This window comes from Mobula birostris, chromosome 3 (assembly GCF_030028105.1).
Source record: "Mobula birostris isolate sMobBir1 chromosome 3, sMobBir1.hap1, whole genome shotgun sequence".
Taxonomy (NCBI): domain Eukaryota; kingdom Metazoa; phylum Chordata; class Chondrichthyes; order Myliobatiformes; family Myliobatidae; genus Mobula; species Mobula birostris.
In genome coordinates this window covers 43,697,600-43,711,142 of record NC_092372.1, presented here as the reverse complement: position 1 = coordinate 43,711,142, position 13,543 = coordinate 43,697,600, and the positions used below count along the sequence as shown (strand labels likewise).

General features: G+C 38.0%; 1 protein-coding gene across 1 annotated transcript in view; it reads left to right on the top strand.

Moving 5' to 3' along the window:
* Nucleotides 1-7,259, top strand: part of ankrd55 (ankyrin repeat domain 55) — a 59,057-nt gene extending 51,798 nt beyond the window's left edge. The window contains exons 7-9 of the mRNA XM_072254382.1: nucleotides 1,244-1,428; nucleotides 4,744-4,911; nucleotides 6,587-7,259. Of these exons, the coding sequence (XP_072110483.1) occupies nucleotides 1,244-1,428; nucleotides 4,744-4,911; nucleotides 6,587-7,259 (1,026 nt within the window). The remainder of the gene's footprint in view (nucleotides 1-1,243; nucleotides 1,429-4,743; nucleotides 4,912-6,586) is intronic.
* The last annotated feature ends 6,284 nt before the right edge of the window (nucleotides 7,260-13,543 follow it).

Genomic DNA, 13,543 nt, shown 5'->3' with positions numbered 1-13,543 from the left:
TTAACTCAAGTGAATGTATCAATCCAATTGATTCTCATTTAACATCCCTGATATCCCAGAAATTAAGATAGTGGACATTTGTTGTAATCATCCAGGAGACATGAGTATCCTTTTTTTGATAAGGTGAACACAAGATACTCCAGATATAGTCTCACCAAGGTCCTGCATAATTGTGGTAGGAATCTTTGCTCATATGTTCAAAACCTGTTATAATGAAGTCAACATACTCATTATGAAGCGTTATGAAACATATCAAGCTTCTTAAATGCTTCCTGAACCTGCCTGCCTGTTTGCTTTTTGCGATTGGTGCATAAAGATATCCAGATTTTTTTTCTACATCTTTGACTTCTCTTTGACCTTTGGACAAGTACATGGATAGGGTAGGTTTAGCGGGATATGGGCCAAATGAGATAAGTTCAATTTGGTAATTTGTTGGCTGTGGATGAGTGGAGCGGAAGGGCTGGTTTCCGTGCTGCATACAGTATATAACTCAATGGCTCTATCATCACTTCCCAATTTTTAACAGTTTAAGTAAAATTCTGCCTTTCTATTTTTCATAGCAAAGATAAAACTTCATATTCATCCAAATTTATACTCATGTCTTGTGAAAATGAATGTGCTTATCAAAAAGGAAATGACTTTCAGAACGTCCAAAATGACTTCAAAATCAATTGAATGTTTTTGCACTGAAGTCACTGGTGCTAAATAGGAAGTTATTGTAATGTAGCAGCTATTGATTTTCTTTTAGTTCTAAGCTCAACGCTAAACAACTATTGGGTACATTATTAGCAATAATGTGAAATTTTACTACTTTATATGTATTTTCATAATGAAAGCATTATAACTGACTGTTCTGATAAACTAATAGTATTTCTGAATGTCATGGTTGTTGCACTGTAAGAAGGGCGAAGGGCATATCTAGAGGCATTGTTTTGGTAATTCACAGTGTTGTAAAAAATCTTGAGAAGGGGGATGTAATGTATTGTGTGAGTATTCGTAGCGTCAGAGTGGGTATGATGTCAGAACGTGGAAAAGGTTAAAAAATGGAAGTCTGGTGAATAAACGGGGTTGTTCAATCTACAGCGGTGTCCGAGTCATATCAATATTATATGGTACTCAACACAAAATACTTCTTTTCATTACTACTCAATTGAAATTACCTCAGCTCATGATATAAGAAAATTGAAGACTGTCATCAGCATTGAATGTTAGAATAATATTAATCCTCTGTGCTTTTCACCAGAGTGGGAATAGAGTCATGACCTCTATCATTTTGGATCATCACCTGACCCCATCCATAATAAACTATGATGATGAAAATGGGAAGACTAGTGTTCATATAGCAGCAGCCGCTGGATACAGCGATATCATCTACGAACTAGCAAGGATACCAGAATGCAATTTGCAATCACTCGATGTGGATGACAGGTACTATTTCCAATTATATTAACATCACTTGATTCTGTATTCTGTAAAAGACATGCCTAAGATAAAGAGTAGTGTGGTAAAACTTTATCAGTACAATAGTTAATTAACATGCACCTAATGATACATAAATTTCAACTATCCCAGAAGTCAATAAAACATTTCAACATCACTTGAACTATTGCCACTCTTTTGCCTTTCTTATGCAGTATTAAATCAAACTGTGATGTACAATGCCATATAATTAACAAACATGTATTAAATTCATTGTGATATGAAACCAGAAGACTGTTTGCACTACTTCGAGAAGCAAACATCTTTTTATAAATTCTATGTTACATTTAACCAAAACCAAAAACATTATGTAAGAGAATTTTTTTCCATGTTAAGGTTGCTTTGAAGCAGGTTTTCTAAAATTGGCTCATGTAGTTATTTATTCAAAGGCATACTAATGAATGTGCCCTGATAATCACTTGTCCCATCTTATAGCGACCACACAGGGAACAAGTAAAGTGAGAGAACATGGAAGAAATAGCATAAGGATGATATGTTCCTAATGGGCCCAACTATCAAACAGGACACTCGGAGGAACTTAGCTTTTAGGGATTAAGGTTTCGTCTTCTTATTTCAGGGTGGTCTGTATCTTCTTTAAATCTCCTTTGCTCCCCATCATTCTTTGCCTGGTACCCCAGGTCCCCAAATGCAGCAACATTTTGTGATACTGGATGATGAGTATAACTTCAGTGAGGACTCAAGTGCAAATTACAGTAAAATTCATTGGGAGTTATGGTTATCTTGGCTTTGAAGCTTACATGCATGCTATGGTAGAGTAGCAGTTAGTGCTATTACAGCTCAGGGTGTCAGAGTTCGAAGTTCAATTCCAACGTGCTCTGTAAGAAAATTTGTACATTCTTCTTGTGTGTGGGTTTCCTCCCACAGCCTAAAGAGGTACCGGTTCATTGGTTAATGGGTCACTATAAACTGTCCTGTGATTAGGCCTGGTTTAAATTGGTGGGTTGCTGGGCAGCACTGCTCGGTAGGTAGAAGAGCCTGTTTGCACTGTAAAAATAAGATAAGGTATACCCATCTCCCCTTCATTGATGTTAAGGACATAATGCCAAACTTAGCTCTATAGTACTAGTCTCGTCCCTAAAATTAGAAGGTTGTTGGTTCAGGACCAACTTCAAATGTAAGTACAAATTCACCTAAATCCTCAGTGTTGCTCATTGAAGGCAGTTTCCTTTGGATACAACATTCTACTGTACCTCTTCTGCCCTGTTAGACTGACATAAAAGATCTCACTGCATTATTATAAGAATAAGAAGGGGAAGTTCTCCTGGTGGCCAAATTATAGTTATCGTTCAACCAACATCCCAAAAACAGATCAACTCTTTGCACAACACACATCAAAGTTGCTGGTGAACACAGCAGGCCAGGCAGCATCTCTAGGAAGAGGTACAGTCGACATTTCAGGCCGAGACCCTTCGTCAGGACTAACTGAAGGAAGAGTTAGTAAGAGATTTGAAAGTGGGAGGGGGAAGGGGAGATCCAAAATGATAGAAGAAGACAGGAGGAGGAGGGATGGAGCCAAGAGCTGGACAGGTGATTGGCAAAGGGGATATGAGAGGATCATGGGACAGGAGGTCCGGGGAGAAAGACAAGGAGGGGGGGAACCCAGAGGATGAGCAAGGGGTATAGTCAGAGGGACAGAGGGAGAAAAAGGAGAGAGAGAGAAAGAATGTGTGCATAAAAATAAATAACGGATGGGGTACGAGGGGGAGGTGGGGCATTAGCGGAAGTTAGAGAAGTCAATGTTCACGCCATCAGGTTGGAGGCTACCCAGACGGAATATAAGGTGTTGTTCCTCCAACCTGAATGTGGCTTCATCTTTATGGTAGAGGAGGCCGTGGATAGACATGTCAGAATGGGAATGGGATGTGGAATTAAAATGTGTGGCCGTGCTGTTTGTGAGTCTTGCAGGGTGAAAATCATACATTACAACAGTTACTACACTTAAAAATATTTACTAGCTATGAAGCTCTTTGGGACATCCTCTTGTCATAAAAGGTGCAATATAAAAAGATTATAAAAGATTATCTTACTAGAGCACAGCTAATTTTAATATTAACCAAACTTAATGTTCAAATGCAATTCAGCTGTATAATTAATTATATCAGTTTAATAATGCATTAGAATAAGGTATTAACTAAATTAAAGCCTTAACTTTGTGGTATTGTAAGATTATAAGAATTAGAAGAATAGTATTTACAGAATAGGATAAAATCATATACTAGAAGGAAAGTGCCTTGATGTCCCTCACTGTAAATACCAAGCAGCTATGCAAAAATACTAAGGCTTTGTCTGCTTTGATGCAGGAAAAAAAAAGAGAATTGGCTTTTGCTCGTTTGCTAGCATATGGTTCAAGAGATATAAGAAATCAAAATATAGATGTCAAGAAACATATTGTTTAGTACCTTTAGTGCCTGTTTCAGCAAATAATAAATAATAATTTAATAAAGAAAATATAACAAAATGATTTCCTATCATGTTCTCAGACAATCTAAAGTTCTTAACATTTGATTATTTTCAAATCTAGGTTACTGTTATATATCACTAAACATAACTCTTTATTAGTGCAGAAGAAGAGTCCATAAAGAGCAAATAACTAGATGCTCTGTTTGGTGCATTGATAAAATTTAGGATAATTTTCCAGCTTTATACAAAAGCACATCATGATTTATTGATTCAAAAATAGATGTTTCCCGAGCTTACAATGTACATGTCAAATTACTTTATTCTCCTCAAATTTATACAGTCGAATTATTGTTGCTAATGCTATTTTGTGTATCTGAGACAAATAATTATTTCTACTGTTTTTTTTCTATGATCTGATCTGACATTTTGCAGGTTCTCAAACATGCTCCAGTTACACAGAAAGCAGGAAAAGCAGCAAAGATCCAGTGCTGATTATCTGCCCTAAACCTCTAAACCAATTTTAAAAATAAGCTCCCGCGCATCTTATGCTTTTCAAATACTGGCCAAAAAGCTGAATGCCAGCTTCGAGTTCCAGACATCGAGAATCTCCTTCAGTTTTCAGAAAAGTGATTCAGAGTTTTTAGATAAATAGAGAAAATGTATGCCTTGCAATCTGTTGTCATCCTCAGATCTCTTATGTAAATTTCACCACTTGGTTTTCACATACTGTATCTCACATTGAAGCATCTGATCAAATATTCATCATTATTCAAGGTATTAGGTATCTTACTACCCATTCAGAGGTAAAATTGTTGCCTTTTTGGTGTGCTTTCATTTCCCTAGGACACCACTTCATTGGGCTGCTGCTGCAGGGAAGGCAGACTGTGTACGGTCTTTGATACAGCTCGGCGTAGACAGCAGTCCAAGAGACATCAACGAAAACACTCCTTTAACATATGCAATGTACTGTGGGCACACAGCATGTGTCAAGCTTTTCTCACAGGAAAATAAGTAAGTTCCACATAAACCTATCAATTATTTGTGTGAAAAGAATGTTGGATAAATAATACATTGCCCTGAGCCAGAGTAATACCTGAACGCAGTATAAAAAGGTTCAAACTCTCAAGTTTATATTCTGTGCTTTTCAAATCAAGCTATTTTACTTTTTTGTAAATTGAATAAAACAGTTATAATAGAAAATGACAATTTTTCAGTGACTAAAGAAAGCATAATGCTTAAACTAATGACAAGGTTTGCCCAGTTCCATCAAAAGCATCACTATTATGAGATGACACTGCATGTGTTATGCCACTTACTGCAGAATTATGGACAGCTTTCAGGGCAAAGATAAAAAGGAAGTTTAATAGGTCATGTCCAGAATTATGTATCTTATCCCCATGATTGCACCATTCAAAAGATAAACCATGGTGTTACAACACAAAATGAAAAATAAATGTGAAGCTATGACTGCAAGAACTAATACTAACATTGTTCATGACGACATTGGCCTTGTCATAGTTAGAGTATTACAAAGTTACTAGTAAAATTAATTAGCTATTTGTGAAAGTAATGCCATATAAGTGTTCATCACCAGTGTGTAAACAGTGCTTACCCGCTATTTCGCCAGCTGATACAGTCAAATCTACCTCTGCCTGATCCAAGACTTTTTCCCAAAAATCACTGAAAAAAAGATTCAGATTTATTTATCACATGTAATCTCTAAAAGTTTCTAAATAAACAATATTGCATACTAAAAGTAGAATTTTAAGCACAATAGGAATTCTCCCAGTAATTAAAACAAACAAAATAGAATGGTCTGGAGCACCTTCACTTGCCTTTCATAAAAATGACTGCAAAAATGGTCATTCTTTTATATTCCTTTTTCCCTCTTCCAGAATACAGTGCACCAAGCTGAATAGTATATTGCAGCATTTAGAAATCTATAAAAAGCTCATAGTAACCAAGTACTTGCTCTGATTTTAACAGCAGGCTATTAGTATTTCTCATGATTACTAGGCAAAGTTTCCTTCATATGCAGAGACAGTGAAACAAAGAAATGCATAAGTTTTTATCAGTGATTCTCATCTCCACCAGTGGAAGAACCACCTGTCTCCAATGATGGAACCATTAATGAAAATGCTGTTGAGACTTTACGAGCTTCTTTACTGCCACTTACATTTGAATGTTTGTATTAAAATCTTGAAAAATAGAGAACCTTTGAAGGAAGGTCTAAGTTTTTAGTTGAAACTCCTGCCACACTTAATCAGCATTCCATGGTTCCATTCAAAGAGGGGCAGATATTCTGGCTGACATTTTCTTGCAAACATTAAACAAAAATAAACAAAGTGTCCAGTGTTACAATTGATCCTCAAAGAAAAGTTAAGCAAAGTTGAACTTAAAGTATACCAAGGAAGAATTAATTGTGTGAAATAACGTGTACCTTGGAGAATTAATGGTACAATAACCATTCACGTAGAATCAGCACCCAAAAACCTCTTAATGTACAAAATACTGTACTTTGAAACAATATCAAATAAGCAAATCAGTAACTGTGCCTATGCAGCATGCTTCAATATTTAGTTAATAATATTTTCAAATATTAATTCCTTTAAAATCTGGAACTAAATAATGAATGTCTTTATAAAATCTACTGAGAAATTCTTGTGAATTATGTTATTGACCACAGATCTGATGCTATAAGACAGCAACCTGCCCAAAGCAAGAAAAAAGAGGGACGCTTCAGTGTACTGAACCAGATATTTTCCTGTAAGAAGAAAAAAGATGAACAAAAGGTCACTCGGAAAGATAAGAATAGGGATAAATGTCTAAGAGATGAAACTTCTGAAGTTGATGACATTATAACAACTTTTGACTGCATCTTGGATCCCAACAACTGTGATGACCTGGAGGAACAGGCAGAGAAGAATAGACCGAGGAAAACAACCACAGAACTAACAATTCGAAGACGCCAGCCATCAAACAAAAAACAAATATACAAAAGTCTTCCCCCTATACGAACAGAGAGCCTCCCACCATTAATTCATAGCAGGCCTCTGTTTTCAAATTCACCTTGCATGGTTCAGAACACAGACAGTAAATCTAGTACACATCACTTTGCACACAGGTCTCAAAAAAGCCGCAGTGAACTTGACTTGTTTGAGAATCGAACCAGCACTCAACAAATTTTAGAATGTCTGTGGGCTAAAGATACCAATCATATTTTGCCTCACAAAGCATGGACTGCTCCTCCTTCGGCAAAGATGCTGGAAGTTTTTCTGCAAGAAAGAGCCAAACAAGTGGAACTCGCACATCATCCTCACATCCCTTACTTACATAACAATCCTAAAGGTAACTCTTAAAATATTGTATTAAAATACTTGACATCTCATAGCAATTCACGTGATAATGACTCAGAATTCCTCAGGCAATGAATCAACATGATGTCATGTGAATAAAGCCCTGTTAGTAACAGATAAACTCTACAGGCTTTGAAAGATCTCTCCACACTTAAATAAGTGCAAATACACGGCATTTTATGAGGGGCCCACACCTTTTTTTCCTCCCAGTCAACCTGACAAACTTAATCCGTATTAATTAACATCAAGGCTTTAGCTCTTAAAGGGAAGTTACCAATTAATTTTCACTAACACTGGAAATAATCCTGGCACTCTGTTGGCAGTAATTTATTCTCAGCTGGGCAGTGAGCAACTAATATCTATATCGGAACTGTTTCATTCTGCATATGGTCCCAGTGGTAAAGAAAATTTTTCACCCTTTACTCGTTTGATTTAGGAAAGTGATGTAATGCTGAAATATCATCTGACAAAACTAGCATAACGATGCTCACAACACTTACTACCCCTATAGCATGCATGCACACACACTCACACACAAAATGAAGGAACAGCGGAATATTTCCAAGTCAGTGGGGTGTGTGTGACTTGGAGATGAACCTGCAGATGGAGTACTGTATTTTCATGTGTCTGGTGCCCCGTTATTCTTGATATCAGAGATCATTAGCTTGGAAAGTCCTGGCATAAACTTTAACGTCTTCTGTAGATAATACACACTGCAGCTATAGTATGCTGAAGCTGAAGAAAATGAGTGTGGATAAAATGCCAATCAAATGATTTGCTTTATCCTGCTTGTGTCAAGTGTCTTTATTATAGCTGGAGCTGCAATCATCATGCAAAATATTTCATTACTTCAATGCATTGAGGTTGGGAATATGATGTTGCAGTTACAGCGAAAATGTAGTGCAGGTGGACAGTAAGGTGAAAGGTCATACAGGTAGATTGTGAGGTCAAGAGTTCATCTTACCATACAAAGGGACTGTTCAATAGTCTGATAGCAGTAGCGTAGAAGCTGTCTAAGAGGGAGGCTGGCTTCCATGATGTACTGAGCTGCATCCACAACTCTCTGCAGCTTTTTGCAGGCCACACCAAGCCTGTAATGTACCCAGGTAAGATGTCTTCCATAGTGCATCTATAAAAAAATGGTGAGGATCAAAAGGGGTAGCCTCCTGAGGAAATAGGGAAACTACTTGTGCTTCCTTTGCTATGCGATAGGCTGGCGAATAAACCCTTCGCAAGCTGACAGCCGGGTACAGCTGTCAATTTTAACCAATGTTTCAATGACAAACTCTGCCACCTTCATCAGGGATGATGTCTAGTCTGGTGGTATTTATACTCCCATCATCAATCCCTCCTGATTGGATAGTCCTTATCCAATGAGGTTTCCACTGTCCCACCTTGTTTACAATCGAATTCCAGTTCTTACTTAGAGCAAGACTTTTGTCTTTGTTAAAATTCTTTTCCTCTAGTTTTATTTCAATGGCTTCCTCCACCAGGCAGTCCCAAAAGCTATTGGTGCGGCACAGTAGTTGGCATTTATGGCTGGCATTTACAGGATTCCCTGTGAATATGGAGCAGCACATATTGGCCAGATGAGATGCACGGTGGAAACCCACATCAAGGAGCACAGGAGGTGTATCGTTTGGGTCACCTGGAGAACTCAGTGGAGCAGAGCATTGCATGTAACCCAAACGGATACACCTCCTGTGCTTCTTGATGCAGGTTTCAACCGCATGTCCTATCCGGCTGATATATGTTGCTCCGCATTCACAGGGTATCCTGTAAACACCAGCCGTGCCAAGTTCTAGGTCATCTTCGACCCACATAAGCTGTGATCTGAGCTTCCTTACAGGATTGTGAATTGTATTAATCTGGTATTTCTTCAGGATCCTCACTATCCTTCCAGAAACCATTTGGGTTACCCAGAGAAATTGGCAGTAGCAAAACATTGCATAGGACTGACTTCAACAGCTCAAAACTACTGACCGCGCCAATAGCTTAAGGGACCACTTGATGAAGGAAGCCATTGAAATAAAACTAGAGGAAAAGAATTTTTAAAAAAAATTAAGAACAGGAATTCAATTGTAAACAAGGTGGGAGAGCGGAAACCTTATTGGATGAGAACAAACCAATCAGGAGGGACTAACGGCAGGGTATAAAAACCAACTGACTAGACATGCCAAGGCATCATCCCTGATGAAGATGGCAGAGTTTATCATCAAAACATTGATTAAAATCAATACCTGTACCTGGTTGGAAGCTCAAGAAGAGTTTATTCATCTTATACACTGGGAAAGCACTAGATCCTCTTTTTTTTAGATGAGCTGTCTATTCTCACTGGAAGAGGCAGAGGGTTAATCTTATGGAGGTTTATATAGTTGTGACAGAGTCTTCTTGCCAGAGCATGAGAGTCTATAACTAGTGGGCACAGGTTTAAGATGATAGTGAAGGAATTTAAAGATTTGAGGGGTAAAGTTTTTCACACATGGGTATTTGCAGCAAGAAGAGGTGGTAGAGACAGGAACAATTACAACATTAAATGGTTTGGCTAGAAAGGGGTAGGGAGATACAGGCTTAATTTGGGCAAATGGAATTAGTGTAGATGAGTATCATGGATGACATTGACCAGATGGGCCAGATGTCCTGTTTCTGTGCTGTACACTCTATGACTAAGTAGTAGTTGCACGATATTGCTGGCTAAGAGTATCATGGACAATGTCTTCCAAGTTGAAGAATGTCAATGTCAACACCTGTGCTTTGGAAAAAAATATAGTGCACCAGATTTATGCGTAGGATCTATCTGCCCTCTAAAGTATTCACAGCTAATGTCAGCTGTTGTAGTTCCGACCAATTTTGAGCAAATATTTTCTAGTGCTGCCTTTAAAACTATATTCAGCTAATTTTGCTAAAAGACTCCTGTTCCTAGACAAAGATACGTTAGTTGCTTTTTGTCTCTTTATTTTTACTTAAGCAGAAACACTTTCCAATTGGGTTGGTTTCTGGAGAGACACATTCTAAATTATCTGTTATTGTTGTTGAGTGTTGTCTATGGATAGTGTAGTTGTCCATAGGGTCTTCATAGCAAGATTGGGAAGTAGATTGTCGGGCCTTTCTTTCATGCAGATACTGCTGCAGCCTACGTTGGGACCTGGCCAGGTTCGAACTCAGGACCATCTACCTCAGAATCCAGTGCTGATGACACTACACTACCGGCTGGCCCATATCACCTGTATCCTGTCTAAAATTTACATGGAAATACTCTGTTTTACATGGAAATATACGGTTTTCATTTATTCATAACAAAGAGAGAAGTTTTTAAAAAATGGTAAAGTATCTATTCCCCTTTTTATTCTATATGATTTCCAGGAGCTGGTAATCCCACTGAAGTTTGTTGGACAAGTTTACAGCATCATTTCATCCATTTCTCTTTTGTCTTGCAGTTATACATTTCAAGTAAAAACAAACTTTATTTGTATTCAACATGTGATGAGTCTAACTTTGTACATTTAGCACAGCTGTTTGGTTCCCTCATACTTCCAGCACTCTAAAGAACGACAGTAAATTACAGTTTGCAAAGCAACGTTGCCTACGTCAAAGTCAAAGAGCCCTATAATGCACTTATCCACAAATCCTTCAAGGACAAACATTTTACATAAACAATCTCAATCTGGGTCACTCAATCTCAAATAAGAATCCTGATGTAACTGTTCTTAACCCCCTTGAAGAACATGCTTTATTAAGCACGTCCTGCGGAACGGTTTTGGCCCGAAATGTTGACTGTACTTTTTTCCATAGATGTTGCCAGGCCTGCTGATTTCCTCCAGCATTTTGTGTGTCTTGCTCAGATTCCAGCATCTGCAGATTTTCTGTTGTTTATGCTTTATTAAGTATTACCTTTCGCTTAATGGGTATTCCCCAAGCCCTTGTAAACAGACCCTAATTATTTATGCACAACTGGCCTACTCTACTTCTGTACACTTGAAGTCAAACAAAATTCATGTCAAATTCACACCAAGTCCTATTCATATATCATCCCTCCATCCATCCAAATTAGTAAGCAACAGTTCAATTTTAAAATCTTTAATATATTTTCAAGTCCTTTATCTGCCTCTGTAAACTCCTCCAGCTCTCAAACTTTGCTGTCTTGATTACTTAAGAATTTATTCCCTCCACCATTAGCACCTCTTTGACCGATCTTTTAATAATTTTCCCTAATATGTCCTTATGACATCTTAAAATATCCCATAAAGCATCAAAGCATATTTTAATGCAAAATAACCAAAATATTTTGTTATGTTTGCAATCCTTCATACAGCATTTCAGAACAGAGGCTATATATTCCTCTATTAGCACTTCAAAGGCATCTGTCTATTCCTTCATCTTGCACAGACTGCTAAAACAAGAAAGAGGAAATATTTTCTTCACTACCCACAAATTAATAAAATGTCAGATGTAATCCAGTTCAAATGAAATGACTCTCAAGATGAAGAAATATGTCAAATCAAACAGGAAGCTTTCTTTCATAAGAGAAACCAAAAAGAGGGAAGCATCCTTAAGAGAAACCAACAAGTTACTCCAGCTGTGGCAGATGTAGCTGCCTATGAGTTTAGTGGTAGGAATGACCTTTGTGGAAATGAAGCCCCATCTTCACACTTAAAAACATCCACCAGTGTTTTATGTGATTGCATTAATAGGATAGATTCAAAACAATTCCCACAGCTCAAAAATAACCATTCATGAGGGGCTTTATAAACTCATCATCAGCTGAATTGAATTTTACTACGTGTGCAATCTCAAGGCTTGGCATTTTTCCAACTATATGATTACAGTTTGCAGTTGGTTTCCTGAATCAATGTAGAGTGTGAATGAGCACGCCATACCTCCAAGTAAAGGAACACTATATATCACTTCACTATTATGCCAAAAACAAGACCTCGTTCAGGGCAAATCACCCAGCAATTTGCTTGGTTGACACACTTTCCACCATCTACCATCTAAAACATACACCTCTATTGCTAACGTATTGTGGTAGCATTATGAAACAGCAAAGATCTGCTAATTTATGTCAGCTTTTTCAACTTCACCAACAGGAAACCAACTGCATTCCCCATTAGTCACAAATTGTACAGGCTTAGAAATGCAGATAAAAGCACTGTAAAATTACCACTGGCACAACATCTTATAGGAATCAATAATAAGGGCCACTTTTCAACATAATTGTATAAGGGCTAAGAGAGTTGTAAAAGAGCGCCTGAAGGCTTTGTGTGTCAATGCAAGGAGCATTCGTAACAAGGTGGATGAATTGAAAGTGCAGATTGTTATTAATGATTATGACATAGTTGGGATCACAGAGACATGGCTCCAGGGTGACCAAGGATGGGAGCTCAACGTTCAGGGATATTCAATATTCAGGAGGGATAGACATGAAAGAAAAGGAGGTGGGGTGGCGTTGCTGGTTAAAGACGAGATTAACGCAATAGAAAGGAAGGACATAAGCCGGGAAGATGTGGAATCAATATGGGTAGAGCTGCATAACACTAAGGGGCAGAAAATGCTGGTGGGAGTTGTGTACAGGCCACCTAACAGTAGTAGTGAGGTCGGAGATGGTATTAAACAGGAAATTAGAAATGTGTGCAATAAGGAAACAGCAGTTATAATGGGTGACTTCAATCTACATGTAGATTGGGTGAACCAAATTGGTAAAGGTGCTGAGGAAGAAGATTTCTTGGAATGTATGCGGGATGGTTTTTTGAACCAACATGTTGAGGAACCACCTAGAGAGCAGGCTATTCTAGACTGGGTTTTGAGCAATGAGGAAGGGTTAATTAGCAATCTTGTCGTGAGAGGCCCCTTGGGTAAGAGTGACCATAATGTGGTGGAATTCTTCATTAAGATGGAGAGTGACATAGTTAATTCAGAAACAAAGGTTCTGAACTTAAAGAGGGGTAACTTTGAAGGTATGAGACGTGAATTTGCTAAGATAGACTGGCAAATGACACTTAAAGGATTGACGGTGGATATGCAATGCCAAGCATTTAAAGGTTGCATGGATGAACTACAACAATTGTTCATCCCAGTTTGGCAAAAGAATAAATCAAGGAAGGTAGTGCACCCGTGGCTGACAAGAGAAATTAGGGATAGTATCAATTCCAAAGAAGAAGCATACAAATTAGCCAGAAAAAGTGGCTCACCTGAGGACTGGGAGAAATTCAGAGTTCAGCAGAGGAGGACAAAGGGCTTAATTAGGAAGGGGAAAAAAGATTATGAGAGAAAACTGGCAGGGAACATAA